General features: G+C 42.0%; 4 protein-coding genes across 4 annotated transcripts; all 4 read left to right on the plus strand.

The window, feature by feature from the left end:
* Positions 1-1,186: 1,186 nt before the first annotated feature.
* On the plus strand, positions 1,187-2,214 carry hoxa13b (homeobox A13b). Its single transcript, XM_075466644.1, has 2 exons — positions 1,187-1,820; positions 1,976-2,214. Exons 1-2 carry the CDS (start codon positions 1,187-1,189, stop codon positions 2,212-2,214), a joined length of 873 nt encoding a protein of 290 aa, XP_075322759.1.
* Positions 2,215-10,067: 7,853 nt separating this feature from the next.
* On the plus strand, positions 10,068-12,921 carry hoxa11b (homeobox A11b). The gene is made up of 2 exons (XM_075466645.1): positions 10,068-10,733; positions 11,660-12,921. The coding sequence occupies exons 1-2, from the start codon at positions 10,130-10,132 to the stop codon at positions 11,890-11,892; spliced, it is 837 nt and encodes a 278-aa protein (XP_075322760.1). The 5' UTR covers positions 10,068-10,129; the 3' UTR covers positions 11,893-12,921.
* A 3,119-nt stretch (positions 12,922-16,040) lies between these two features.
* Positions 16,041-18,461, plus strand: hoxa10b (homeobox A10b). Its single transcript, XM_075466647.1, has 2 exons — positions 16,041-16,815; positions 17,684-18,461. Exons 1-2 carry the CDS (start codon positions 16,041-16,043, stop codon positions 17,956-17,958), a joined length of 1,050 nt encoding a protein of 349 aa, XP_075322762.1. The 3' UTR covers positions 17,959-18,461.
* Positions 18,462-19,310: 849 nt separating this feature from the next.
* Positions 19,311-21,437, plus strand: hoxa9b (homeobox A9b). The gene is given in 3 exon segments (XM_075466648.1): positions 19,311-20,554; positions 20,556-20,757; positions 21,175-21,437. Coding segments are annotated over 3 exon segments (759 nt in total). The 5' UTR covers positions 19,311-20,239; the 3' UTR covers positions 21,417-21,437.
* Positions 21,438-27,651: the final 6,214 nt, after the last annotated feature.

Genomic DNA, 27,651 nt, shown 5'->3' on the forward strand with positions numbered 1-27,651 from the left:
AACAGCGGCGTGTGCACAAAGTGAATTCTGAAAGTTGAAACTTAATTTCTGTTCTTCCTCTTGTCCGCATCCTCCCCTCTATTCTCTCTCAGCAGTCCCTCGGTGCCATGGTCTACTGCGGCATCTTATTATAATGCTTGCCCTGCCGACTCACGCACACGCGCTATTTCAGTTAAGGACTTTGCTTGGAAAAACAGGAATTCAGTGATAAATGTTGCAGAAACTGGGGGTCTGTCTTCCTGTTTTCCACTTTACTGGAATGATTAATTATATTTCAATTTACGCAGTCTGATTAAAGACAAGGGGATGATAAGTAAAAGTTATGCGCCCTTAAAACGAGCACAAATTGTCGGTGTAATGTCTTCCTCGGCATTTAGTGTCACATACTCTGAGCCTTTTTGGCTAGACTACAACTTTCAACTTGACCTTGGCCTCCAGCCGCGTCTCCAACTCACAGGAGAAAAAGGGCAACCAAATGAGCAATGCTGCATGGCATTTCGTGGCGTTTACACTTAAGTCTGAGCCAATCGTGAGGAAGGCGTAATTCAATCTAGAAATATTGTCATAGCATTTTACTTATTGGCAACTGTGATATTTCCCTGCGTAATAATTGTGCGTAAAACCCATCATTCGACTCAGTAATATATAGTACACCGTTACTATAAAGGTCTACTCTTTTCAGGGAAAGCTCTGAAAACATCCGATTTTTTTACAAACAAAGTTGTAAGAAAACAGCATCGATATATTCCAAAAAAACAAATACATAAATAACCTTTGTCCTTAAAATCAGAGCGCCTCAACGCATTTTCCATGCCCTGTATGACAAAGATCCTCATTATAAGTTTGTTTTTATAGCAGTAAATGATACACAAAGTTGTCTTCACCTCACATTTTTACTCCGTTTAAGAGTCCAACATTTAAGTTTCAGGTTGGAATAGAAAATACCAACAACGCGTCGGGCATAAAGAGCCGACACGATGCTTAGTGTCTTCTCAAACATGCAGCCTGATCTGCATTATCAGACGTTTATCGTCTTCTTTGCATATCACGTGTTTGGCCCTGGCCAATAACCTTGCAATCTTCGCGTACTCAGGCGTGTTGGTATCGTTACTCTGCTTGAGTCCCTGTCTCTGCTCAGTCGAGGGGATTTTGAAAAAGAGTTGGTCGTCTCAATGTAGGGCATGCTATGACCGCCTCATTACTCCTCCACTCGCACTGGATTGACCCGGTGATGTTCCTGTACGAGAACGGTTTGGATGAAAGAAGCAAGAACATGGAGGGATTTACTGGAGGCAACTTTGCTTCAAACCAGTGCAGGAATTTGTTAGCGCATCCAACCTCGCTGGCTCCCAGCACCACCTACACAACGAGTGAGGTGCCAGTCTCTGGCATGGGAGAGCCTGGCAAACAATGCAGCCCCTGTTCTGCCACCCAAAGCTCACCCAATGCATCTTTGCCCTACGGATATTTTGGCAGCGGTTATTACCCATGTAGGATGTCCCACGCCAGCGTTAAGGCGTGCGCGCAGCCCTCCGGTTATGGCGATAAATACATGGACTCATCGGTCTCTGGTGAGGAGTTTTCCACCCGAGCGAAAGAATTTGCGTTCTACCAGGGCTATTCGTCGGGTCCTTACCAACCCAGCTACTTGGACGTGCCTGTCGTACCTGCACTGAGCGCTCCATCCGAGCCAAGACACGAGTCTCTGTTGCCCATGGAACCGTACCAACCGTGGGCCATCACCAACGGCTGGAGTGGTCAGGTTTACTGCACCAAGGAGCAGCCGCAGTCCAATCCTCTGTGGAAATCCTCATTACAAGGTATTACTATTACAGATGAATGAAGTTATCAAAACAAACAACCAATATATATATACAACCAATATGTGTATATATATTTATACTGGAATAAATGTAAATTTTATTTATATGCTCAGTTATAAGATTTAAATGTAATGTTGCCTTTCTTCCCACAGACGCCATATCTGGTGGAGACAGCTTAATCCGCCGTGGGAGAAAGAAGCGTGTGCCATACACCAAGGTGCAGCTCAAAGAACTGGAAAGAGAGTACGCCACCAATAAATTCATCACCAAGGACAAAAGGAGACGGATATCCGCGCAGACTAACCTGACAGAGAGACAAGTGACAATCTGGTTTCAGAACAGGCGCGTAAAGGAGAAAAAGGTCGTCAATAAATTCAAGAGTTCCAGTTAGCTCTGGAGATGCTGTTGAATTGAAGAATTGAAAGGAGGACATGGATGCGCTTTCATCCAAAAACTGTGCTATATAATTTATTACATTATGAACGGTGTCACTGCCGCCAGAGCGGCTCAATTTTGAAACCCAGTTCCCTCCTCGACTTTTAATTGGAACCAGTCGAAGCGGCCTGTTGACAGATGATCGGAAATGGTTTGGAGCTTAAGGCGATTCTGCGTGGGAATCTCTAATAACCAAACGATAAGACATTCTGCCTTCGAGCGGGAGACACTCAGCCCAACTGCACTTCTCTCCTTTTAATCAAATAGAGAAATTAAGAATGAAGCGCGTGGTTTAACGCACAGTTACGCTTTTTTTGGTTTCAAACAGTGACGCAATGGTCAGCAAAAAGGAGACTCCTCTTTCTGCAACCAACACAATGCGAACTGATTAGGCAAAGCAATTAATAACATGAATCAATTACACAAATGAATCAGGAAAATTAATTTATTCGGACCAAATCAAAGTTTGGAAGTGAAATACAGTTCACGCTACACCCCTCTGCCTTCAGACAATGAACCACACCTTAAATAAGTCCTTAAACTGCCTATTATTCTTTTCCAGTATTTAATTAAACGTTATGAAACACGAGACTGTCCTTTACGATTCAACAGGCTGTCCAGACTATGTCCAAATCACTGCATTGTTGTTGTTGTTTTTTTCACAATAACTCTCCTATGGACGCCCTGACCACCTATTTAATTTTCTGTCTAGAAAAGTCAACTTCTAGACACATTTTAACGTGTAATCTATCATCCTTTTTTCGACTGCAGCAGCGCAACGTTTTTGCCAATAAATGTCTGAGAGACGTAGTTTGTTTTTGTCACGTTCATTCTTAATTGTAATGCCAGGTTGGAGTATATATCTGGCTTTACTGATAGAAAAATAAATGAATTCCTTGCAATGTCTGCAATGACGATGATAGTGGTGTATGTAGGCCAACAGGCCTGAGGAGGAGAGCCTTCTTTGAACAGGACAAGTTGTCCATTGAGAGTTTTTTGTCGCCATCTAGTGGCAAATCTTTGTCAGCACAGTGTGTCTGGTCAATGAGCGCGGTCTGTACATTTGTCCATATCTGTCTCTGTGCTCTCAGAAGCAGCCTATTGTCAGTGTGTGTGTGTGTGTGTGTGTGTGTGTGTGTGTGTGTGTGTGTGTGTGTGTGTGTGTGTGTGTGTGTGTGTGTGAGAGAGAGACAGATAGATAAGAAGCAAATGTATGTTGCTTTTCATCAGATTTGCCTGCCTTAAGCGTGTTTTATATTAAGATAATCAGCAATTAAGGTAAGACGAGCGTAAAATATTTTTCTTTGGGAACTAATGTCCCCTTTTGGAGTACGTTGCAAAATTGGCAGAAATGCCATCAAAAGTTACGCCATTATTATTATTATTATTATTATTATTATTATTATTATTATTATTATTATTATCATCATAGTTGTTATTATTATTATTATTATTAGCCTATTGCTTTAAATGCATTATTAACAGCAATACTATATATTTTTTTATATCTATGCTACTTACTGACTGATTTATTTCGACTTCCAGGTCATTTTTGCTTGATGTTTCATGAAGATAAAAACAAAATCAAAAATTAAACCGACAGTCAAACTATTGTTGCACATTTTTGCTTATTTTTAACTTTTCTTCTCTCCTTTCAGAATTGGAAAAACGGCGTTTATCGCTAACGGTCGTATTTGTTCGAATATTAATTCTCCGTGAAACGAGACTTGTCTTTAAAAAAAATGATCAAATGTTTTAAATTAAAGAAAAAAACATAGAATTCACAATGGGGGTGAAAAAGGAAGAACAAAAAGCTGGGTCTAGCTAAACAAACAAGTTTAGTAAGAAAATGATAAAGTCACTGTGTGTGTGTGTGTGTGTGTGTGTGTGTGTGTGTGTGTGTGTGTGTGTGTGTGTGTGTGTGTGCGTGTGTGTCCTGTCCGTGTGATTCAAAACTCAGAGAGATGGACTTATAGTACAATAATAATCCATCTTTTACAAAAACAAGGTAGCCCCCTCTGGTGAGTGTCACCCTATCGATTGACTCTCAGTGCTGACGTGTCGACGAACAAACAATAGCAGAGTAATTTATATTTTGCTCGAGGACAAACTTTCCTCTGGATAGACCTCAGGCTAACAATAAGGAAACCTGTAACAATCCCTGCTGCTTTTTTTAATTCCCCTTCGGCAGTAATGGGGGTATTGTGAGTGTGAACAATGAGATGGAGTCAGGACTGCCTCTGTTTGGATCCCCGCAGGACTGAAGTTGTAGCTCCCTGTTGTTGTCTTATTGCTCCCCCTAAAATTCACACAAGAAACTGCGTCTGATACCAACTGGGGTCAGGTTGCTGTAGTAAACTGATCAGCAATAATATTGGCAATAATAATCATGGGCTGTAAAATTAAACAGTAAAAATGGACATTATTGCTGAATTTCTATATGTTTGCCTCTGGGAGAAAAACTGGAGTCAGTTAGATAACAAGGTAACAAGGATGTACTTTGATTGATTATGTTTTGTGTCTTAATGTGTTGCAGGTGGCTTTATCAGGTCTGCACTGGACCTTAGAAAAAAAAAAGCCAAATTCTTACTTTGTTGCAGCTGAGGACAAAACATCCAGGAGGCCAATAACAATATCTATAAACCACCAAATACACAAATGAAATGGCATGTTTTAAAAGAGCATTTCCTTTCAGCTCTGGATAATTTGTCTTCCATCACATGGCTGATAAGACATTCAGACACATTAAAACAGAAAAATCTACATCTAATGTCAACAAAAAAAAAAACATGTCACTGCATTTCTCCCTGTGTGCTAGCCAGAACTGGATCACAATTGTGGTTTCAAATAATTTGGGACGCCGTGTAAAATGTCAATAATAGAACATAGAAAATATATCAGATGTTGAAAATCAGACTTTTTCCTATTTCCTGAAAAACATTTGCTCATCTAGAATTTGATGTCACCAACACGTTTCAAAGCGGTCAGGACAGGGCCCTGATCACCACTGTCCTCTTCTCTTTTAACAACGGACAGTAGTTGTCTGGACACCATCTGCTAGATCTTTGGGGGAGGAACGTTGTCCTAGTCTTGTCTGTTATATGATTCAAACTGCTCAACAGTCCCGGGTCTTCTTCGTGGTATTTTGTGTTTCATGAGTCGTCAAATGTTTTTCAATCCATGAAAGGTCTGAATCACAGGCAGACCAGTCCAGTCCAGGACCCAGACCACGACGCCATAATGCAGTACGTGGTTAAACATAGTACGGAGTACGTGGTTGCTCTAGTAAGCAAGGCCTTGCCTGAAAAAAAAAAATCATCTGGATGTTGCTCTAAAACCTGCAAATACCTTTCAGTATTAATGGTGCCTTTCCAAATGTGGAAGCTGTAATTATTGCATCCCCAAACCATCAGAGATTTCAAACAAAGTGCTGATAGCGAGCTGGATGGTCCTTTTCCTCCCTTGGCTGGAAAACGCAGTGTCCACAATTTCCAAATGTTATTTCAGATTGTGATTTGTCTGACCGCAGGACAGTTTTCCACTTCATCTCAATCCATGTTGAATTTGTTTTGGCACAGAGGAGACAGCAGAATATCTGGGTTCACATATGGTTTCTTCTTCGCCTCGCTGAGCTTTAACCTGCATTAGTGGATGGCACAATTCACTGTGGTTACAGACAATGATTTCTGGAGGGGTTTCTGAGCCCCTGCAGTGATATTCATGACAGAATCCCAATTGTCTTTAATGCATTGGAACTGCAGTCTGATTGCCCACAGATCAGTGTGCACACATAGATGTCACCAGAGTCTCTGAATCTTTTGATGATATTGTGTACTGGAGAACTGAAATCTTAACATTTGTAAGTTGAGGAGCATTTTTCTGAAATTTCTCCACAATTAAGCAGTTTTTTCCCCCCAGATTTCTGAACCTCTGTCCAACTTTACCTCTGAGAGACTCTGCATCTCTAATGTGCTCTTTTTATACCCAAGTGTGCTGTTGACCTGCTGCCAATTAAACTCCAGCTGTTTCTTTTGGCCACTTCCTTGTCCAGCCTTTTGTGGCCCTCATCCCAACTTTTTGTTGCTACCATCAAATTCAAGATGAGCTAACATCTTCCATGAAACAGTCAAATGATCAACATTTGACATATTTTTTTCCCTTTTTTTTTTACACACTTTACACAGCGTCCCAACCTTTTATATATAGGCCTATATATAAATCATAACCATAATAACGAGCCCCTTTTCAGATTAAACGTGTAGTTTTTCTATCCAGAATCCAAAAACACAAGGCCACGATAATGACGAAGAGATGCTGAAACAGCATTGTTTTTTTTTTTACTGTACCTGTTGTTTTATTTGGAAGCTTTCACGCGACGTGATTCCAGCCTGTTTCCATTTATTTGTTAACACATGGGCCAAATCACAGTTATCTTTGTGTGCCTAAACCTAACCAAAGCAAAGCAGAACATTCCTTGGACAATATATTCACGTGATGTGAAACGTCGGCCTCTTAGGATTTTATGTATTTATTCATTCATCTATTTTATTATATCTATTTTTATTATTATTATATATTTGCCTTTTTTGTAAAAACTTCTTCATGCTGCACTGTGGAAGAAAGTCGCCACACATTCTGGAGTGAGACTGCGTTGTAATAAAAGCGGAAATTCACACTTCACACTGAAAGCGGCACACACAGTCTGGTGACATCAATCCGATCCCAGAAGTGCTGCCTTTAATGTCACGTCTGACTTGTCAGACCTTCAAACATAAACATGAGCTTTATTTCTGAAATCTGACAGATTTGAATTTTATTTATTTATTTTAATTCAAAGTACAAATTCAAATTGACTTTACTTTGCTTTTGGTCTGTTTCACGGCCTTCAGAGTCAGCTGTAACCTTCACCTTCCCAAACGCAGGCCTGTGCTCCATAGGACAATTCCCCTTCAGGTGCTGTCAAACTGCTCCATCTTTTTCAGCTCTCTGTCCACTTTCCTCAAATTGATTCGACCAATCATTCCAGCTCCAGTTTGCTTTTCAAGTTTGCGTCTGCTTTTGTATTTGCAGTTGAAATTTTACGACTTATTTGTCTCTTATATGTTAAACAACTCCTTGGAGGCAAACCTGTTTGGAAAAATGTCTCTAACGGGTAAGAATGATCCACTAAGCTGAAAGCAACAGGGTGATGTTTATGTGTTTATTCTTATTTTCTAAATTCTTTTTTATTCTTTTAACTTGAGAGACCTCCAAATCTGTGTCTGGGTCAGTCTTTCAGAGTTTCTGCAGCCTTAACGTTCCTGCTAAAGTCTTACAAAGTCTCTTGCTGGTTTCCATTTGAAACTATCATAAATATCAGAAAAGCAGACGGATGTGAGCTGTTTAGCTGTTTAGTCTGGTCTTGGACTATCTTTCTCTTGAGACGATGATCCAAATATAAGCAGAATTCAAAACACAACACTGGGACCTGTTGTTACACTCTTCACGTGTTCCAGCTCCTTTATTAATAGAAAAACTGAATGTGAATGAAGTCAAATAAATCCAGCCTTAAATAACACCTTCAAACGTCGCACTGAATAAACTATATTTTCGATGAGATTAGATGTTCTTTCATTTACTGCTATTTTGATTTGGAGTACAAAAGATTGGCTCCTAAAAGATTATTTAACTCGCACCTTTTATGTACAATTGTATCTAACGGCCCGTTGAGAAATGAGGACCAGGAACGAGGAGAAGCAGGAGGTGCGCACAGCTTTTTTTTCTCCAAGCAGTCAAACTAAACTACATTCCTCCTCGAGTGTTGACTTAGAAATTCTGGAGAACAGAGAACACACTTTTTTATGTTTAAAATGTTACTTTAGACGCCCTCTGCTATGCACCAGTAACCACTGACTGCTACATCTGGATGCTTTATTTATTTTTTAATTACCTCTGTGAAATAATCAGCCCGAACTCTTCGGAGAACTCGTGCTGCTTGGTTTTGCTTTTAATTCCAGATTCCAGATTCCATCATATTCCAGTCATAACTCAATTTCAATGCAAAAAGCAGTGCATAAGAAAATAGTTCACATCCGAATGACCACCGTTGTGTTTGCAGTACAGTATTATAGCTTGTCTGTTGAAGTGGTTTTACGGGAAATTCTCTTAATCTTAAATGTATGTTTTCCTAACCGTCATAAGGAAAACTTTTAACGACCAGCACCAACAGCCCAGTGTCTCAACTTCAGAATGTATCTTAAACGCTGGTGTTGTTATGATTGGCGGAATAAGCCCAATGGCGGAATGACGCATACAATTCAAGACAGTTTTCATCACTGAAATGAATAACTGTTCGACAGTATAACAACAATCGTTTGGAATCCGCGCAAGACAAACAGACTCGTGTGAAGAGACATTTACAGTCTCCTAATGTCTCCCTGCAGATGACGGGTGCAATTCACATGCTTTCAAGTACACTTGGACCAAATTCTAACATCGACTGCATAACGGGATTAGTGATATGTGACACGCGTGTCCACTCACTCTGCGGCGACGACAAATGAAAATGAATTAGAGTGAGGGAAATCGGCCGTGTCCAAAGGTTTATATTGGGCGTTGCAAAGACAGAAAGGGCGATGCAAAGACCGAAGCTCATTCGGCAAATACCCCTATTATTCATAGCTCATGAACGTCTGCATTGAACGTGAAACGCATGCTTTGTTGTGACCGCGTATATAACAGCTCATCATCCTCATACAAACTCCATTCAAAGCGCATCTGACCCTCTTAACGTTATTCCAGTCGTTTACTTTTGCATAAAGTAAATCTTCCCTTTCTATGACGCTTTAAGCTTCGCTGCAAACATGTTAGGCATACACTTTTACGCATGAAAACAAGCGTGAAATTCAACCCAATTTTGACAGTCATTTAACAGAGCTGAGCTGGTGTCCTTTAACACATTCTGAAAATGTTGGTCCAAACAACGACGGAAATAACCAAGCCTGAATTTGCACTCCATTGTCGTTTTGTTCCCGCACTAAAGCCTGACAAAAGTGCTGCATGACTCACGTCGCTCCATTACTTTATCGCTCTATATATAGCCACGAGGAGCAATATTAAACTCAAAATGAGAGACGGCGAGATCATACCAGCAAGTGGTTCGGTGCCAAAATATTTCCAAATTACTTGAGCGGCACAGCCACACATGCACTTTAAGCTGCATTTGTTTAGTCGAAATCAACAAGTCCTCTGTCACAGTTTCACTTTCGGGTGCGTAACAGTTCGAATCTCGTGACTGAAAATGTGATCTTCGTCTTTAAAAGCGTTCAGACCTCCGCGCCGAGGTTAAGGTTAGGTTGAAGGTGAGGGTTACGTTTACAAACGAACTTAAAGGTAAAAAAAAAAAAAAAAAAAAGGAAGGAAAACTGGCATGTTAAGCAGCTTGGCGTGAAAATGGCTTTAATTCCCTTTTTCCTCACCATGTAATGTGGTAATCTACAGTCTGAAACCAGATAGAAGTAACCCGTTAGCAGCTCTTGCTCACAACAAAAACCCATCTGTAAAAGTATATGCATAAGACCCTTTAGGCATAGCCAGAACTTGTTTATGCAAAATTTCTCTTTGAAGTATTTTCCCTTTTCCATATAGCCAGAGGTCGACTTCATAGCTAAGCTCTTTGACTCATATAGCCTACACGTTGAGACGTAGGATATCTGTCATATTGTGCCAGTGGTCACATGGCTTTGGCCCTCAGGAATGGATAGAGATGGATCCCCACGTCAGCTTGTACGTCTAAGGATTTCTGCTCCACCACTCTCCCTCAAAGTGACTGAAGCGCAGCGTCGCGGCGGAACAATGCGAGGATTATCATAGAACGTTTCCAGCAGCAGAATATGGATTTTGATGAACGGATTTCTGGCTCCAATATGTATTTACCAAGCTGCACTTACTACGTCTCCGGACCGGACTTCTCGGGTCTCCCTCATTATTTAACCCAGAGCCAGTCCTCCTGCCCCATGACATACTCCTACCAGTCCTCAGCCCTGCCACAGGTCCCATCCGTGAGAGATGTGGCTTTCAGAGACTATGGCATTGATACTTCAAGTAAATGGCACCACAGCAGGGGGAGCCTGTCACACTGCTATGCTGAGGACATCGTGCACAGGGACAGCTGGGCGAGCCCGACCTCACGGGGGGGAGAGATCTCGGTGAAAGGCAGCTCCAGCGCAAGCCTCTCCGGCTCCTCCAACCCGACTCCGGGCTTCGGTGGCACCGTTGGTAGGAACGGCGTTCTGCCGCAGGCGTTTGATCAGTTCTTCGACACTGCCTACGGGGGCACGGAGGGCAGTAGCACGCCGACAACACAAGCAGCGACAGACACGGACAGACAAGCCAGATCAAGCCCCGCTCCGGCGCACCCTGGCTCGGACACGGCTGAGAGTTGCAGCCCCAAGTCGTCCTCCGGTCAGAGCGAGGAGAAACAGAGCAGAGGCAGCTGTGAGTAAACCTGCGTTCATGCGTGGAGAAAAATCCAACGCGTTGCTCTTAAAGTCTTTTATATGCAGTTTTATAAGCACGTAAGGTTTATGGAGGGCCTGCAGATTTACCCTATAACAAAACTATCTTATAAACTACAAGATCACGTGCTTGGGAATGAAATTGGCCGTGGAGACTTTGACGTTAAGCTTGTATTCAAGATTTTAAATAAGATCTGTACTTTCCCCTCCTAAATATGTGCTTGTGTTGCCTTGTATAATCACCCTGTAAAAATATTTATAAGCCAGATAGATTTGATCATAATTTACCACTGAAACAGTAACATAACAGCAACATGTTTGTTTATAATTCACATGTAATTCAGATTCGTTATTTAGCGTTTGTTTCCTTTGGTGCTGACAGAAACGGATCTGTTGGAGCATGCTGACTTTCGACACAACTGTAGAACTCAGGATACATATTTGCAAATTCGCTGATTTGCAAGCATTTATTTTAGCAGCTGCTCACCGGGGCGGACTTCTGCTCCACCTAAAGCTAAAACAACAGCCATTTACCCAACACTGAAATCATAAGCTGACAGCAAAAAAAAAAAAAAAAGCCCAGCAGATATGTGAAACTCCCATTTATTGGTTTAGGCCCACGCCCTCACTCTTAAAAAAAAACAACAAAAACATGCCAGTCTGTTTTGTTTTAAAAAAAACTTCCGACACGCAATCTTTCGTGCCCAACATGTTCGACCATCAAGCCCAGTCTTTGTTTACAAAATCTCGGCCGTTCAGGCCTGAGAACACGGAGACACTTGAACTCCAAAGCTTAGACCTCCACCGCTGCCGGAGAGCAAGAAATAGATAGCTGATTTCATGTTGCTGCCACTGCGTCTGTGATATCCAACAAAAGGTGAACTTTGGCTTTTCATTGTGTTCCAGGTGGCCAGAGGACTCGCAAGAAGAGGTGCCCGTACTCCAAGTATCAGATCAGGGAGCTGGAGAGGGAGTTCTTTTTCAGCGTTTACATCAACAAAGAGAAGCGCCTCCAGCTCTCGCGGATGCTCAACCTGACAGATCGCCAGGTCAAAATATGGTTTCAAAACAGGAGGATGAAGGAGAAGAAACTTAACAGAGACCGTTTACAGTACTACACCACAAACCCCCTGCTATAAAAAAAAAAACTGAACAAAGACTGCTGACAAGCCCCCTCCTCATCCAGGCTACACATCTCTGTCATTACCTGCAAGAGGACGTTTTTTTGTTTTTTTTTTGTTTGTCAAAATGCAGAGAGAATTCTACCATTCATGCATAATTTTATCCTTAGATATTCTTATTCTTATGATATTATGCTGTACGCAGAAAACCAGACATGTCCGATTCCCTTTATATTATTTAACACTACAAACTCAGATTTCTGTAGGCCTACTGCATTTAAAAAAAAACAACTGTTTTTTCCCCTCCTTAAAATTAAACTTAATTTCCCCATTTTACCCTCTTACAGGTATTTTCTTGTATTATTACAAATGATAGTTGTGTTTGGGTTTTTTGTTTCACGCACGCACTCTCAACTTTCGTGGCCAAAGGCTTTGACGAGAGGCCACGTCTCGTTTTCTCTTCTGCATCTCTGTTTCCTCATGCAGTTGTGCAAACCCCCTTTTTTTGTTGGTTCTGGAGCCATTGCAGATCCCATCGTGACATTGTTGGCGGTCATCTGCTGGTTGCATATTTACAGAACGAGTTAAGTTCCAATCTGACACAAAAGATCTCCTCTTGTGCATTAAAAGGGAATATTTACCGTATTTACTTACATTGCGCTTTAACCTCAGTGTAAGTGCTTTGTTGAGCTTTGGGCCGTAAAACTGGATTATTTTCTTTTTTTTATGTATTTTTTTTTTACCCAGCTTCATCCAAAGGGGGGGATATCGCTGGTAAAAGGTCAAAATCTCCAAATAAAACCTAATCCGTTTTGTGTGGTGTGCCTTCATGTGGGAGGTATCAGATGTATGATGTGTAGGTCTGATTCTTTTTAGTACCCCCCCTCATGTCTGGAAATAAGATCCACTGCAGTTATCATTTGATACCCATTACAAAGGGTCCATTCATTTGCAGGGGAGAAGCAGAAAAGCTGATTTTTGACCTAACATGCCTGTTAGGAATAAGGGAAACAAACTTATTATTTAATTTGACGCATTGAGGTGCCACACACGCCTCTTATCAAACACTGTGCCTATTTGTGCTGTCACCCCCTCTATTAAAAGGGTATCTAAAATGCAGGGAGTCTTAGCCCACTTAGAAGTGGCATTATATGATTACAATAATCGACTAACCTGATTACTATTACAAACACATAGATGAATGGTCATATAGCCTATTCCTTATCTGGAATGTATTAACTCTAAGAGCCCATTCCGGCTTTCGGCATAAACAAGTTATGGATTTAAACCAAGACGAAAGAATGAAAAGATTGGTGAAATTTGGGGTTCAAGTGGCTTTATATCGACCAGGCCCCTTGAAAACAACTTGAATGGCCTGTCATAAGCTAATAAGGGTCCTGCTGCCTTCACCCTGTGCATCCTGTGAGGCTCCCAGGAATTCCGCTTTGATTGCTGCACATCCTCCCAGTTGCTCCAGTAACTTGGCCATAAAAGGCGGATTCGTCTGGAGCATTTGGAGTGCAGTGCTATAAAGCGTCTGAGACCAAGGTTATTAACTGTGACTTGAGGGGGGCTGAAAAACAACGACTGGGAGCATTGAAACGTGTGTTCACGGACCTCTCCGTGGTCATTTGTTTCGGCATCTTACCGTGGTGGGAATGTTCACTTCGCGTTGTGTGGCAGTGCAGGCCTGCTGTCCGTCTGTGCCCACTGGGTGGCGCTCCTCAGATCAATGTCATTGCCGTGAATAGAGATTTAAAAAAGGAAGTTAAAAGTCAACTCTCCTCTGCTTTAGAATATGTTTCCATCTCAAGATTTCATTAAGGTAGGAACAGAAATATTATCATGAGCATTTTACGATGCGACGTTTTTTTTTTCTGTGCGAGTGTTTGCGAGAGATTTAAGAGGATTTTTTTCCCCCCCAGACAATCTCCACCTGAAAGTCACAAATCAGCAGATTTTCATGTAATGTTATGATCTAATGAAAGATTACTGGAAGGCCGCCAGGAGAAATGTCTCAACAGGGATGTTTGCTTCTTTGGACATCACGTTCAGGGTCTCTCTGGTTGCAGCTTCGAAAAGAAACCACAAAGATTTTCTTTCAAACTTTTTTTTTATCATTGCCTCATGCTTTCAAAGTGATACTTTATTTGTAACATCATTTGATTTACGCTGAGTTGACGTCAAGAGAACTTTACAAAAGTGAAAAATGGAGGCTTTAGCTCGCCCAATAGACCGTTTATTCACTTTCGTGCCGCTTGTTGCATAAGTGTATGTGCGCCTTGAGACATTTGGACATGAGAATTTGATGTTCATTCAATACTTGATATTCCCTCAAAAATGACATGAATAAAAAAAATTATTTTCCCGTAAAATGTCATGTTTTATACTAATCGTGATATAGGAGAATGATAATAAAAGAACAGCAGAGGAACAGCGCTGAAACATGACAGGGGATAATCCGCCGGAGTTAATGGGTGTTTTCATTCATTGCTGCTAGATTCCTGCAGATTAAACACCATATAGAATGGATGTTCATAAACTGTGGCTCTGATTACTAGACTTTATGGCTCCAGGCCCAAAGAGAGATAGACGTGACCGTTGTTGTATTTCAGGGTAAAACCCCCATCATCAGAGAGATTTTTGGCTGACCTAAATCTGCAGGCCGGAGTTATAAACACCGACCGCAGTGACAGAGTTTTCTTGAGATGAGGCCGGTGTGGATGTTTTTACTTTTAAGCTGTTTTTATTAATTTTATTAAACTATTTTAAAAGAGCCAGGAAAAGGGGTTGTGTGTCTACTGATTATCTGCTTATCTGACGTGAAAGAGCCAAAATCCCCTTGTGTGACGGGCTTGCGTTGAGGGAGTAATCCATGGACAGATTGTTTTTCAAATGGGGAAAGCGGCATTACTTTTTTAAGCCCAAGTTCTACAAGAGAATGAATTTCAGACAACCAAAAAAAAAAAAAAAGAAAAGACAAAGCATTTATCTATTCACTCCTTCATTTGCTTTGGGATTTTTCCCCCCCCCGACAAGCCCTAACATTCCCAAGACAAAAAGTGTTAGAGACAATGACCATGTTTAATTTATGTCTCGAATGAAATAGATTAAAAAAATGTACAAATGAAATAATCTCTGTTAGTGAGACAGACTGAAAATTGATGACCTTTGAATTAAATTCATCTGAACAGAAAACACACACACAAACACACACACCCACACAAACAAATATGTGAGAACGTGTGTGTAAGCTTTGGAATACGTGCTTTTTTCCCCCCCAACAGGCTGTGGCTTAGTACGTGAAAAAGACTCGGACAAATTCCCGATGGTCTTTTCAGGACACAAGATAAACAAGTTCTCATGTACTCCCTTTAGTAATAAAATAACTCTCTCACAGTCTCGCCTGTATTAACACCTTCGTTAAGGGAACGTTAAGCTGTGTCGCTTACACACCTTGTCTCCCTACTTTTCCCTTTATAAATGCCCAGCCTTCGCAATAAAAATGGCCTTGACGCAAGCATGGCATTTGCTCCCACAATATATCCACAGCCAGATAAGCTCAGTGGCCCTGGCACAAATGATTTCGCTTGGGAATGCCCAGCTATGCGACAAACCGAAACTCAGTGTCTGCATCGCTTTTTTTGGGGCGGTCCACGACGAATTGTTTTTTTTTTATAAATGCACCTCAATAATGATCATCAGAGCGACCCAAGAGAGGCGAAGAGTCCCCCAGTGAAAGAGCAGAAGAGGAGATTTTGGATCTTTGATGCATCCTGAGCTTCTTAGAGGCACCTCTGCAACCCTTCATTTTTACAGTGCTGTAAAACTGGCCGTAAAGCAGTGTATTGTACATAACTGTTATGGACAGCTTTCAGCAACTGAGTTGTCAAACTGAGGCTGCTGTGATTACATTTACAGCGGCGGCTCCGGGCTTGTAGGTGGTGGCCGGTGATAACTCTGAGGATATTTAATGGTTTTACTAAAACTCTGCATTTGCCACTTTTCTCTCGGAGTTTTGTCTTTACTAAAACAAAATATATGACACAGTGGAGTTGGCTGCTCGGACTGGGAGGAGTCTGCAGTCGCCTGGTGTTTTAATTGGCTGCAGACTTCAGTGAGAAGCGTGAGTATCAGTAATTATTCAGCAATGTTTTGCACAAGAAATGTCAGCCAGAAAGGGCTATCTTCACCCGTCGTCAAATTATACCACAACGATGTCATGTTCCAACAACCAAGCTGGAAATTCATTTTTCGTGGACTCTTTGATCAACGTGAGAACCGACGGCGGTTCGTTTTACCAAAGTAACAGTCTGTATTTGCCACCGGCGTCGGAATATTCATATGGACTCCCCGGTAGCTCTTGTTTCCCGGCGATCGGTAAGCGCAACGAGCCGTCGACCCACAGTGTGCTCCCCTCCTCTACTCCCTATGTTCAGGGGATGGAAACGTGGCTGGAAACGTCGAGACCTTGTCGGGTGGACCAGTCCAACGTCCCGCATTTGGCTCAGTGTTCATTCTCACCGAGTATAAAAGAGGAGAGCGCATGTTGCCTTTATGAGTCTGACAAATGTCCTAAAGGAGCGACAGTAGATGACATATCTTATGCGACTGCATCATGCCCAGTCACCGGCAGCACCGTGCCAGTACCCGGCTACTTCCGCCTTTCTCAGACATACGCGTCCTCGAGGCTTTATCACGACATCCAGCCAAACATGAATCACTTTGCTCTGCAACGACCTGGCCGCTTGGATGGCCAACCCGCCCAGCCGCCGGCTGCCTCTGCGGAACTGGAGCACGGGGTAAACCACGAGGAGGCGCCTGTCTCTGCGCCGTGCGCCCAGGTCAGGGAGGAGGACAGCCGTCTCTCCTCGGAAAGGTCATCCTCTCCAGAACCCGCTGAGACATGCAGGGCGGAGTGTCCAGAAAAGCCCGTAAAAGGTGAAGAGCTTGTCTGACATTCCAGTAACAAGTTACAAAATTATTAGGCCCAGTAGACAAGTTTATTTTTGGGGCGCGGTAGTGGCTTCGCAGCTTTATAGCCAATGTTTTCTTATCACAACGAAATGCGTGAAGAAAAGCCCTGCTTTAGCTGCACCGGGAGCCCACATGTCTGTTTTTATTTGGGATGAGACAAAATTGACCACGACCTAACCAATCAGAGCTGCGGATCAGAACAGTTGTGCTTTCTTGCTTCTTCTTTAAAGCAAAAACTGAAACCAGGCGTCTTTAGCTGAGCTCTAATAAAGAGTTAATTAAACAGGCTCCATTTGTTTTTAACAGGCAATTACATGAGGTTAAATAACTGGCTTCTACATTATTGTTGTGCTTTTAATCACCACCAGGATATCACAAGGTCAACCCAGTGTACCAATTCGTATTATTCACAGTTTAATTGGTATTATCCCTCATCAAAGGCCACAGGCCTCGATGTATACTGTGTTAGATGCGTTTGAAGTCTGAATAAAGGAGCAGCTGGCTACAGGTTGCTGCGTTTACAGCTGCTAAACAGGGAAAATACCAGCTTCTGGTGTCTTTCACATTTGTGCTGAAATGATTGTAAAGATCAGATCCAACAAAAAAAATCTGAGACATCATATCAGTCTCTATATTTTACTGTTATGCAGCTGTTGGCTCAAATATCAAAATCTTTACACCACACAAGAAGCCTTATGTTAAATTACATTGAATGGTTTGTCTGTATTGGGAGCATTTTTCATCGTTTCGCGAATAGAAAAAAAAGCTTATCAGTTGGATGATATGTCACACTTCTTGCCTTCAGTAATACTCTGGCTCATTTTCATTGTAGGAGACGGGAAAATGGAAAGTACTGCCAACTGGCTCACAGCTAAGAGCGGCAGAAAGAAGCGCTGCCCCTACACCAAGCACCAGACTCTGGAGCTGGAGAAGGAGTTCCTCTTCAACATGTACTTGACAAGGGAGCGTCGCCTGGAGATCAGCCGCAGCGTGCACCTCACTGACAGGCAAGTCAAAATCTGGTTCCAGAACAGGAGGATGAAACTGAAAAAAATGAGCCGGGAGAACCGAATCCGAGAGCTCTCCACCAACTTCAGTTTCTCGTGAGACTGTAACGGGAGACGCCCTCCTCCACCCGTGATATGGACGCTTGTGCAGAGTCCAACGAGCTGTGAGAATGTCCACGGAAAACAGGACCCATACTGCTAACTTATTGATTGTTGTCGTTCAGAGATTTCTTTTTGTTTTCGCGTCCTTACTTAGTCGTGGACTTGTATTTATACATGGTTACATTTGTGACGTTGGTCCATTTGAAATGTCCATTGTGTGACCACAATGTTTGACAGCTTCAGCCTTGTATATATTGTATATTCAATCTGAGTGAACCATTGGAATTTGCATGCTGGGCTCACCATTGGGATACCTGTGTTACAGTTACACGTTGGCCTTTATGTGACAGCTGAAGAACCCGGGGAGGGGAGGTTCTCGTGAATATTTGCACATTTTGCTGGTCAGATGAATAAAACCATCCTTATCACAACACACGTCTTATTTCACTCACGAACTTGGAGCTGTTTTTTTATTGTTTACATCCAAAAGTTGGCACAGGAACAAGTGCAAATGCCTCCGTGTTTGCACTCTGTGATGCAGTAAATATTATTGCAGTTGTCAGAGGTGATTTTCTTAATAGTTTAGGTCCGTAATAGATGTGTGAGGGCATGCGCACATGTTGCTGCTTTCTCCGTATCACGTTCAAATGTGCAACACAAACAGTGGAAGAGCGGGGATTTATTTCATTATCGTTTCATGCAGCCGTTTTTTTAAAACAGTGAATTCATCGGTCGCTGTTGCTAAAACGAAAACAAATGCTATGCACAACAGTTGCACATAAAACTAGACTGTGGTTTCCTATTAAATTTGGAAATGTCGGCGCGTTACCCCAAGCCTTTAAAGGTGAATAAAATTAGACCCTCCAGACTTTTTTGCCAACATTCACACTGAAAATAAAACAGGTTAGAACGTAGAAATAGAGTAAAAATAAGGTGATTCAAAAGCAACCAAAAAGGGAATAAATTCTAATAGAAGAGTGGGCTGTTGCGTGGTTTAGGTAGTCTCACGTTGTTGGGCTGTACTCATTTTTCCCACAACACGAAACTGCCTTGATTACCACAGTAAAAATCATCGTGAAAATGGAACCACGCTTAATCACACCTATCAATAATTAGGCTAAGATTGCTTTAAAATCAGAATAGTTTTTGTTAAAACAAGGTGTTTTATTGCCGTGCGTAAAAATAGCACTCGGGGATTTTTGATTAAACTAATGATGCGTTTTTAGACATACACAGTTATCACAGAGCCAAAAGCTTGAGATGATTTCAGCGGGGGGGGTTTCTAAACAGCAGAAAGTAAAGGTGCAAGCTGGGAAAAGAAAGCTTTAGGACTTGCACAGGTCCTGGAGAAGAGCAGAGGACAGACAAGGCCTCGGTTATGATCATTGCAGTCTGCCAGTTGCCTCGAAAACGCCGGATGCGTCTGCTTGCGCCAGAGAAAGGACACAAAGGCTGAGCTTTATTGGTGATATTTAGCTTAGACAGCCAGGCTGTAACCTTAAGAAAAACAACCCAATTGCCCGTGATAAAAAAGGACCGTTATATAGCACCTAAATAAATTCACCCCGCTTCCCGTTTTAGATTGCCTTCAAAGTGGACCCACACTTGCAGACACAGCTATGAGTGTCCCCTAGGTGCTGCAAAATTCAAACATCATTTAATCAATTTAAAAAAAAAAATAGATCTTGAATGCTGGACATCAGTCACTTGTAAGAACCAGATTTATTTTTTCTCCAAAGTGAACGCTTTGTTTGGGTGAACGTCATTAGATTAAACGCTTATTATTTAGGTGACTAACTCCATTAGTTTTAATGTGTGCGTAATTTTTAAAGGACGGTGTTGTTTGATCATTATCCTAATAGATGCTCTGAAAGTAGCATTGCCCTTTACCACAATTCACAACTGAAATAAGATCTCTTAACAGAAATCACAACGTTTATTGTTCATAAAGGGAAATATTTGCCAATAAAGGACGCGGGGATTTGCTATTAAAATATAGTGGGGAAAATGGTGGCCATTTAGCTGAGCAGTATAGGCTGATTTATTATTTATTGTTCTGTCCCACGGTCACGTGTTTGGGGCGCCCTATCCAGTCTTGGACATGGTTCAACTTACTGGACGCATTGAGCTTCTTGGTGGTGCACGAAAGCGGCACCTTACCATGCAATGAAACTGCTTTTTGTTTTTTGTTTTTTTCCCCGTGACGCTGTAGGACTGTAACGCGCTCTTTTTTTTTTTTCTTTGATTTTTTTTTTTTTGGCTTTGCATTTTTGTCTGCAATGTCGACGCTGGGAACAAGCTACTATGTGGACTCGCGCATTCTTCCAGAGCAGGAAGATATGGCACCGAGGTACTCATCAGCTGCAGGGGTGGAGCAGGCAGCGGTCACTGAATATGGCGGACAGGAATCTTGCCCTTTGCAGGCGAAATCTTCTATTTTTGGCGGATCTTGGAGCACCATCTCGGCCCCCCCTCCGAAAGCAGCCAGTCCGACTTATGTTCACCACCATTACACAAGCGCGGACAGCGATGGCATGTTTACCCGCTCCTGGGCGTTGGACCCCGTCTCCGCGTCCCTGTGTTTGACTGGGTTACCCGTCGACGGCCATGCATTATGAGATCAAGCCTGAGCCTCTTATTGGGAGTGCTGAATGTACGACTTTGGAGACGCGCACACCTCTTTTGTCTGACATTGAAAACGGAGCATCTCTCGCGGAGCTTCCCTGCGAAACCTCATCTACGTCTAAAGCCGCCGAAGTGAGCCAGGCAGCAGAGAGAAAGGCTGGGACAGACACAAGTAAGCGATGCAGCGGTTTCCATTGAGTCCTTTCACGTTTATGACTCATTCAGATGGAGTAAAACTACTCAAGAATGTGGCGAAATGTTGTTGATGTCACAATCCAATTTAATGAAGTTGCCATGACGTGCATTTCTGTTTGTGCCATGATCAGACACAATAGTGTTGGTTCAGTGTTTATAGTGACATGGTTATTCTTGAAGGAGACTATGCACCATAACATTTTCAAACCAGTTTGTCAGGAATTCTTTACATCTGTCTCCTCAAATTGCTCACTGCAGAGTAAAAATTCAAGCAGTGAATAATTTCCAATTCATAACAATTAACCTGCCCCCAAAATACACAGCAAAGTATTTTTTTTCTCCCCCTCATGTTTTGCAAGCATTGACAATGTTGTCTCGTGGTCCCCTTTTCCAGATGACCCATCATCCAACTGGCTTCATGCAAAGCCCACCAGAAAAAAGCGTTGCCCGTACACGAAGCATCAAATCCTGGAACTAGAAAAGGAGTTCCTCTATAACATGTACCTCCCCCGGGATCGTAGATACGAAGTGGCGAGACTCCTGAATTTGACCGAGAGACAGGTAAAAATCTGGTTTCAGAACCGCAGGATGAAGATGAAGAAAGACAACAAAGACCGACGGGGACACATCAGCTAACGTTGTTTTGGACGGACGGATTAGAGCCTGATTGGGGGGGGGGGGGGGGGGGGGGGTGTCCCTTAATATTCCGAACCTCTTACACATGTTGTAAATTAATTGATATCGTTAAAACGATGTTGGATGTGACTTTTCTTTTCTATTCCCGGTGTATCATGTCTGTAAGAGGACAAAGTGTCTCGTGGTGAATTGAAATGTCTTGTATTTTGCGCACACAGATAGTTAGCTGTAGGCCGTTTGTTATTTGCATGAAATGATCCTTGACTACCTAAACGTTCCTCTGCTACCTATTTGCATCGTTTAACTTATTGTTTTTTTTGTTTGTTTGTTTTTTGCGGCCTTACGTGTTGGGATTTGACGCATTTGTGAAAGCATTGCACACACTTCAAAATACCTCATTCTTTTTGTTTTCAGTAATAATAAAGTGACGTTTGTATAGCACACGAGAACAGTTATTACGTGGTATTGTTTTGCTACTATCTATCAGAGGGAGATAAAAATACAATGATTTTCATTTGGATTATAAATTAGATGTAGGCCACACTGCACGTTATTTATATTATGAAACAGATTTTTACGTTTACTGCTCTGTTCTAAAATATTTCAGGTTAGTTTCGAGCAAGTAAATTGAAATGGGGAAAAAAATCCTACAGGAGCAAAACAACACAAAATAGGTTTTTATTAGGCTACATGTTATTTGTGGCTATCGAGGTTTATGGCCAACTGCTAACGCTGACAACTAAAACGAGCCCCAGAAAACTCTGAAAGGCCTGTAAAAATTTTTTGCTTTTGCTTTTTCTGCTTTTAATTTCGGTCAGAAAATCTGGCGTGAAGCTGCTGGCACGTTTCAGCAGTAATGTTTACACCGTCTATGACAATAGCATCTGCTTGAAAAATAGTCAAAGAAAAGATTTTGCTTGCTTGTTCAGCCAAATCTTGGAAAACAAAAGAAAACAAACAAAAAAAAAATATTCTCAAAATGCCATTAGGATTTGAAAAACGGAAATAGAATTTAACTTTTTTTTAATAAAGAAATTAAAAAGTAGCAGCCCATAAATAAATAAAAAAAAACATTAGTAAACATTTCACGCTTATGGAACAATGAGAGCAAGTTAAAGCAAAATTGACAGAGGGTTTGTAGATTTTTTTGCATTCTTATTATTTGATGCACAGTGTCTGCCGTTTGTGGGGGGAAAACTTTGCCTTTAATCGCCCCACAAACCAGACTACAGCCGCCCTCAGCGCAGTAAAGCACATGGCAACCTAAACTGTTTACAAGGTGCGAAAACAGCAAAACATGTGGCGCCTCAGTGCAGTCAAGCAATATTTCTGATAAGGCTCCAGCAGACGGTCAGATATGTCATATTGCTTGAGGGAAGAGCCTAAAACAGTGGGGCAGCACACACACACACACACACACACACACACACACACACACACACACAGGAACACGGCAGGAGTGCAGATGGGTCCGTCTTAAAAGGTCTAATTACTTTATGACTGTCTACCAACAATCAGACTGTCTCAGAGCAGAAACATCCGTTTGTTGTTTTGCAGAGCTTTCAGGACAACACTCTGCAGACTTACACTCCTACAACATGTCTCACACTGTCAAAGGATCTCCAAGTGGGCATTTTTCACGTCATCCCCGGAAAATTGGATGCTTAAAAATAAATAGACACGTTGGTGGAAGTAACTTCAGGATGAATCAAACCAAAACTAATACCATCGCTGTTCTGGTTATGCTGTCAGATTTCTAAACTCTGCTGAGTGCTACTGCGCTCTGACGGCCAGCAGGGGGCGGCAGCAGTTAATCTGAACAACAGGGAGGATCATGCGTTCAGGGCACACCAAAACCAGTCCCTTCAGATTACAGATCTCCATAGATTATTGTCTCTATGGAACATCTAAATCCGCTTCGTGGTCTGTTAGTTGCTGCTTTATCTTCTTGTCAGTTCGTTTGTTTTCCCATTTTTTATCTCTAAAACCCCTTAAAATATATCACTCATAATTCCTATTTCCTGTTTTTGAATGGTTTGGAATATAATTCAAAACAGAATATCATTCAAAACGAATAGATACTCTGGACCCTTTTGGAGACCCTTTCTTTCCCTCCCTGTTCTCAACGACCATTCCTTCCCCCCCCACCCCCCCCCCCCCCCTCCTCTGACCCAGAAAAATCGCCCACATGTGGCGCATGAATCCTCTCTTTCCTTGTGGGGAGAGCTGAAATGATATTTTAAGGACAACTATTCCCACGAGCCGAAAAACATAAATACTGAGACGTCGCCTCATCAGCAGAGCCCCTCTCTCTCTCTCTCTCTCTCTCTCTCTCTCTCTCTCTCTCCCTCTCTCCCTCTCTCTCTCTCTCTCTCTCTCTCTCTCCCTCTCTCGCTCTCTCTCTCTCTCTCTCTCTCTCTCTCTCTCCCTCTCTCTCTCTCTCTCTCTCTCTCTCTCTCTCTCCCTCTCTCGCTCTCTCTCTCTCTCTCTCTCTCTCTCTCTCTCTCTCTCTCTCTCTCTCTCTCTCTCTCTCTCTCTCTCTCTCTCTCGAGCATTAAACTATGTTGTTCTTCAGTGGCATTCCCTGTCTGATCCCCATGAATGTTGCAGGGTGGATGTCCTCTGAGCAAACAGCCATGTGAGGAGCCGTGCAGCAGGAAAACAGAAAGTTGCGAGGAAGTTGTTTGCGGCGACCTTTTATGACCCCTAGTACATCACACCTTCTGACACCAGCAGAGTCACAGGAGGGCACTCTGCTGGAGAGAGTTCAGGGGAAGGTCTTTTTCACCCCTCACTGCAACAGTCTGATGTTTCAGATAACTCAAAAGCTGGTGTGGATGGGGAGGTTATCGCTGTTTCATCTGTTGCTTAAACATTTAGCACATTTAGCCAAAAGGAAATTGAAAATGAAATTGTTGCGCCAACGTACGTCTAAAAGAGCAAATATTAAAGTATATTTTTCGCCATGTAGGGTAACAAAGCAGGGGTGCTTAAATCTCAGAGGCCAGTCCGCTCTCATGAATTAGCGTCTTAATAACACTAAAAATCTCGCATGCTATCAGTAAAAGCCTGCTTTTTTTCCCCCAGCCACGACATTGCTCTGTAAATGGACGACACGCTGCTCTGTAATTTTAACCGAACCCAGCCACTTAGGGAGTCTTTATAGCGGCATGAGAAAAGCTTAACATGCGAATGAGTGACACTCAAAATGTGCCAGGAATGGCGTGCTACTTGAAGAGACAGAGAGCTGGCATGGCCGGCTGTGTGAGATGGTGAGATGAGAGGTGAGAGATGTGGACGTTATCTTACTCGGTTTAAAAGTAAACGTGATTTAGCGTGTTGTTCAAGACCGCCATTTACTAATTTCTCTTCACCCCCCCCAATCCATTTAGTTGTAAAAAAAAAAAAAAAAAAAAAAAAAACCTAAACCACATCTGTAATGTTTTATTTAATTTTTTTTTTTTTTTTTTTTTTTTTTTTTTTTTTAAGTTTGTCTCAATATTTTTTCACATTGAACTGTTTGATTTGCAGGCCTGATATGCGCCGCAGTGTTTGCCAAACCATCCAATGAATCCTGGAGGCTCAATAAATAAAATCGTAATGTGAAAATTCTGTCGTGAACACTGCTTTGTTTTCAGGACACACACTCGCACACAAACACACCCTTACACACATGCAGACTGGACACTTAATATATTTACCAGAAGAACATTTGCTTTTACTTCTCCTTCCAATTTTTTTACTCCCGTGGGGAGGAAATGGTGATATGATATATGCAATATGATGGAGTTTTAATGACAAAAACAAGATGTAATAAACACTTCAATCCTCTTGCCAATTTCAAAATATCATATGACCTATATTATACAAACAGAAGCCAATATACCCATCATATATATTTACGCATGTTGCAAAGAAATATATATATCATATCAAATGAGACATCTTACAAGCTCGAAAACACATATGCACGCTGTATCTTTTTCCAGTTATTTATTGTTAAATCCGGTGAAATGTTTTCACATCACACTCAGTACATGAAACTAACAGCTGCGGCAGCAATCAGAATATTTTCTCTCCAAAATCTCCTCGCCTGTGGTCAGGTTTGTTGGCCCCGCTTGCCTCGCAGATGTCTCCAGTCGTTTTCAGAACAGACGGGGAACGTGGAGCTGCTGGCCATCCGGACACCGTACTCTTGCCTGCATTCGCTCTCAACCAGCAGCAAAAAAACGAGTCTCCACGTCGTTTGAGCTCTGAGCAAGAAGAGTGTAGACAAACCTTTTGTTGGGAACGTGAAATGTTAAATGTTTTCAGGTCTGCAGTTTTTGTTTTGTTTTGTTTAGTATGTATTCGTTTATTTTTAGAGAAGTCTCTTTGTCCCCCTGTTGCTCTGTTTCCTCACCTGTATCAATTTAAATATTTTATCTCTGGTGTGCATGTGCAGCTTATATAAACCTATATCTTTATGAAGAGTGTAACGAAAAGAAGGGTTAACCTGATATAGTTAGATTAGGCAATTATTTGTAGAAGTAACCATGAACGCTATTGGACAGACAGACAGGCAGAAAATATTAAATTCTATTGATTCAATCGTCCAATAGAGGTTCAATGTAATTCTGTAAAACTGCTCTCTTTCTTCTCAGTTTCACCTCTTATATTGATGAGCTGAATTGTTTCATGATACCTGCTCCGTCTTCAGGCTGCATCCTCACAAACAGCAGTTCATCAAAATCAGTTAAAAACGTGCTGATATGAGCAAGCATCTCCAATAAATGCGTTAAAGCTGAATTTGACCGACAAAGAGAGACTTCTTTCGATAGGGTGTCAAACCGAGGGAGAGGTACAAGCAGTGGATGGGGTTTCTGCTGAATGCCAACACCCACTCACCTCAGCAAACAATTAATCCTATGAAAAAGCTGCTCCTTTCGTTTCTAAAGCCTTAATACAAGTCCAGTCTTCTCCCCTGTCTTTTTTTCAGTCCAAGCATAGTCCCCTTTTTTAACAATCGAAAGAAGAAAAGAAGAGTTTCGTCTTTATAAGCTGCTGTGAATGTCTAATTCAGTGTTAGGTGATTGAGCAAAAGGCGCTGCACCCAGTTTACCTTTCATCCGTTCTTTTACAAAAATCCCAACATCTCTAAATTGAAAACTCGGAGCTCTGCACAGTGAGGTCGTCCTTTTCCTGGCTACATATGATCTAAGGGAGTGTTAGATGGTTTAAACGAGTTCTTAGGGCAGGCAGCTGTCAGACCTTTTGGGTAGAAAGATTGATCACACGCAGGCTAGCAGGACTCTTTGTTTAGAGCCTGAGCAATAAACAGCCATCAGATCCCCACCTTTCCCGAGCTTCACACTGCAGTGGCAAATAATTCCTGTTCCCAGTAATGCTACAACCAAATAACGCCGAAGTGTACAGATGGTAGCCTAGGTCAACAATATTAAAAATAAGTGAGGTGAAATAAAATAAATGAAACTGGATTTACGTCAGGGAGTTGTTATCGCTAATGATACGTGCTGTTAAATATCATCTGCTGCCTCATGTTTGCACAAAATATTGTTTTACTTTTCCACCGGATTTCCTTGGAAGAGTTATTTGATCGATAACCTTTAAAAAAAATACAATAGGCCTATATACAGAGGGCATTTTATAATCTGAGATCAGATTGTGACAAAATGCAAAATCAGGCTGAAATATATCCAAATCAAATCTTATGTCTCTGTATGGGGGAGGGGTGGAGTGGACGTGTCTGCATGGTGCAGCTCTCCTCTATGAACGAATCTTCAAGAAACACTCAAGATGAACGCCTCGCGCACTGATAAGCACAGCGTGTGTCGTCGCGTTAGTAGACACTAATGGAAATGATTTGTGGAGCCGAAATGCTGGAAATAAATGCACCTCATAGGAATCGCACACGCTCAAGATGGGTAAACGAGCAAAAAAAAAAAAAAAGAAGAAAAATGCACGACTCTGGGTGCGTTTGGGGGTGGGGGGTGTTTGGTGGGGGCAAACAGTGGTGAACAAACCAAAGACGGGGGGGGGGGGGGGGGGGTAAATAAAGCAACCCCTGCCCCTGGAATAAGGCGTTACCCCTCAGACTTTCTCGATCAATCACAGGGGACAGTGGCTTCTTTTGATAAAAACCTCAAATTGTCATTGGGCAGATGCAATCATGTGACAAGCAGCACGGTCTAATTCCAACCATGTCCTCATGAAAGCAATACTTTATGGCACAGAG

This window comes from Odontesthes bonariensis, chromosome 5 (genome assembly GCF_027942865.1).
Source record: "Odontesthes bonariensis isolate fOdoBon6 chromosome 5, fOdoBon6.hap1, whole genome shotgun sequence".
NCBI lineage: Eukaryota > Metazoa > Chordata > Actinopteri > Atheriniformes > Atherinopsidae > Odontesthes > Odontesthes bonariensis.

Coding starts and splice junctions, on each gene's coding strand:
- hoxa13b (XM_075466644.1), top strand. CDS start 1,187: ATGACCGCCTCATTACTCCTCCACTCGCACTGGATTGACCCGGTGATG. Junction 1,821..1,975: donor GTGGAAATCCTCATTACAAG/GTATTACTATTA, acceptor TTCTTCCCACAG/ACGCCATATCTGGTGGAGAC.
- hoxa11b (XM_075466645.1), top strand. CDS start 10,130: ATGGATTTTGATGAACGGATTTCTGGCTCCAATATGTATTTACCAAGC. Junction 10,734..11,659: donor GAAACAGAGCAGAGGCAGCT/GTGAGTAAACCT, acceptor ATTGTGTTCCAG/GTGGCCAGAGGACTCGCAAG.
- hoxa10b (XM_075466647.1), top strand. CDS start 16,041: ATGTCAGCCAGAAAGGGCTATCTTCACCCGTCGTCAAATTATACCACA. Junction 16,816..17,683: donor TCCAGAAAAGCCCGTAAAAG/GTGAAGAGCTTG, acceptor TTTTCATTGTAG/GAGACGGGAAAATGGAAAGT.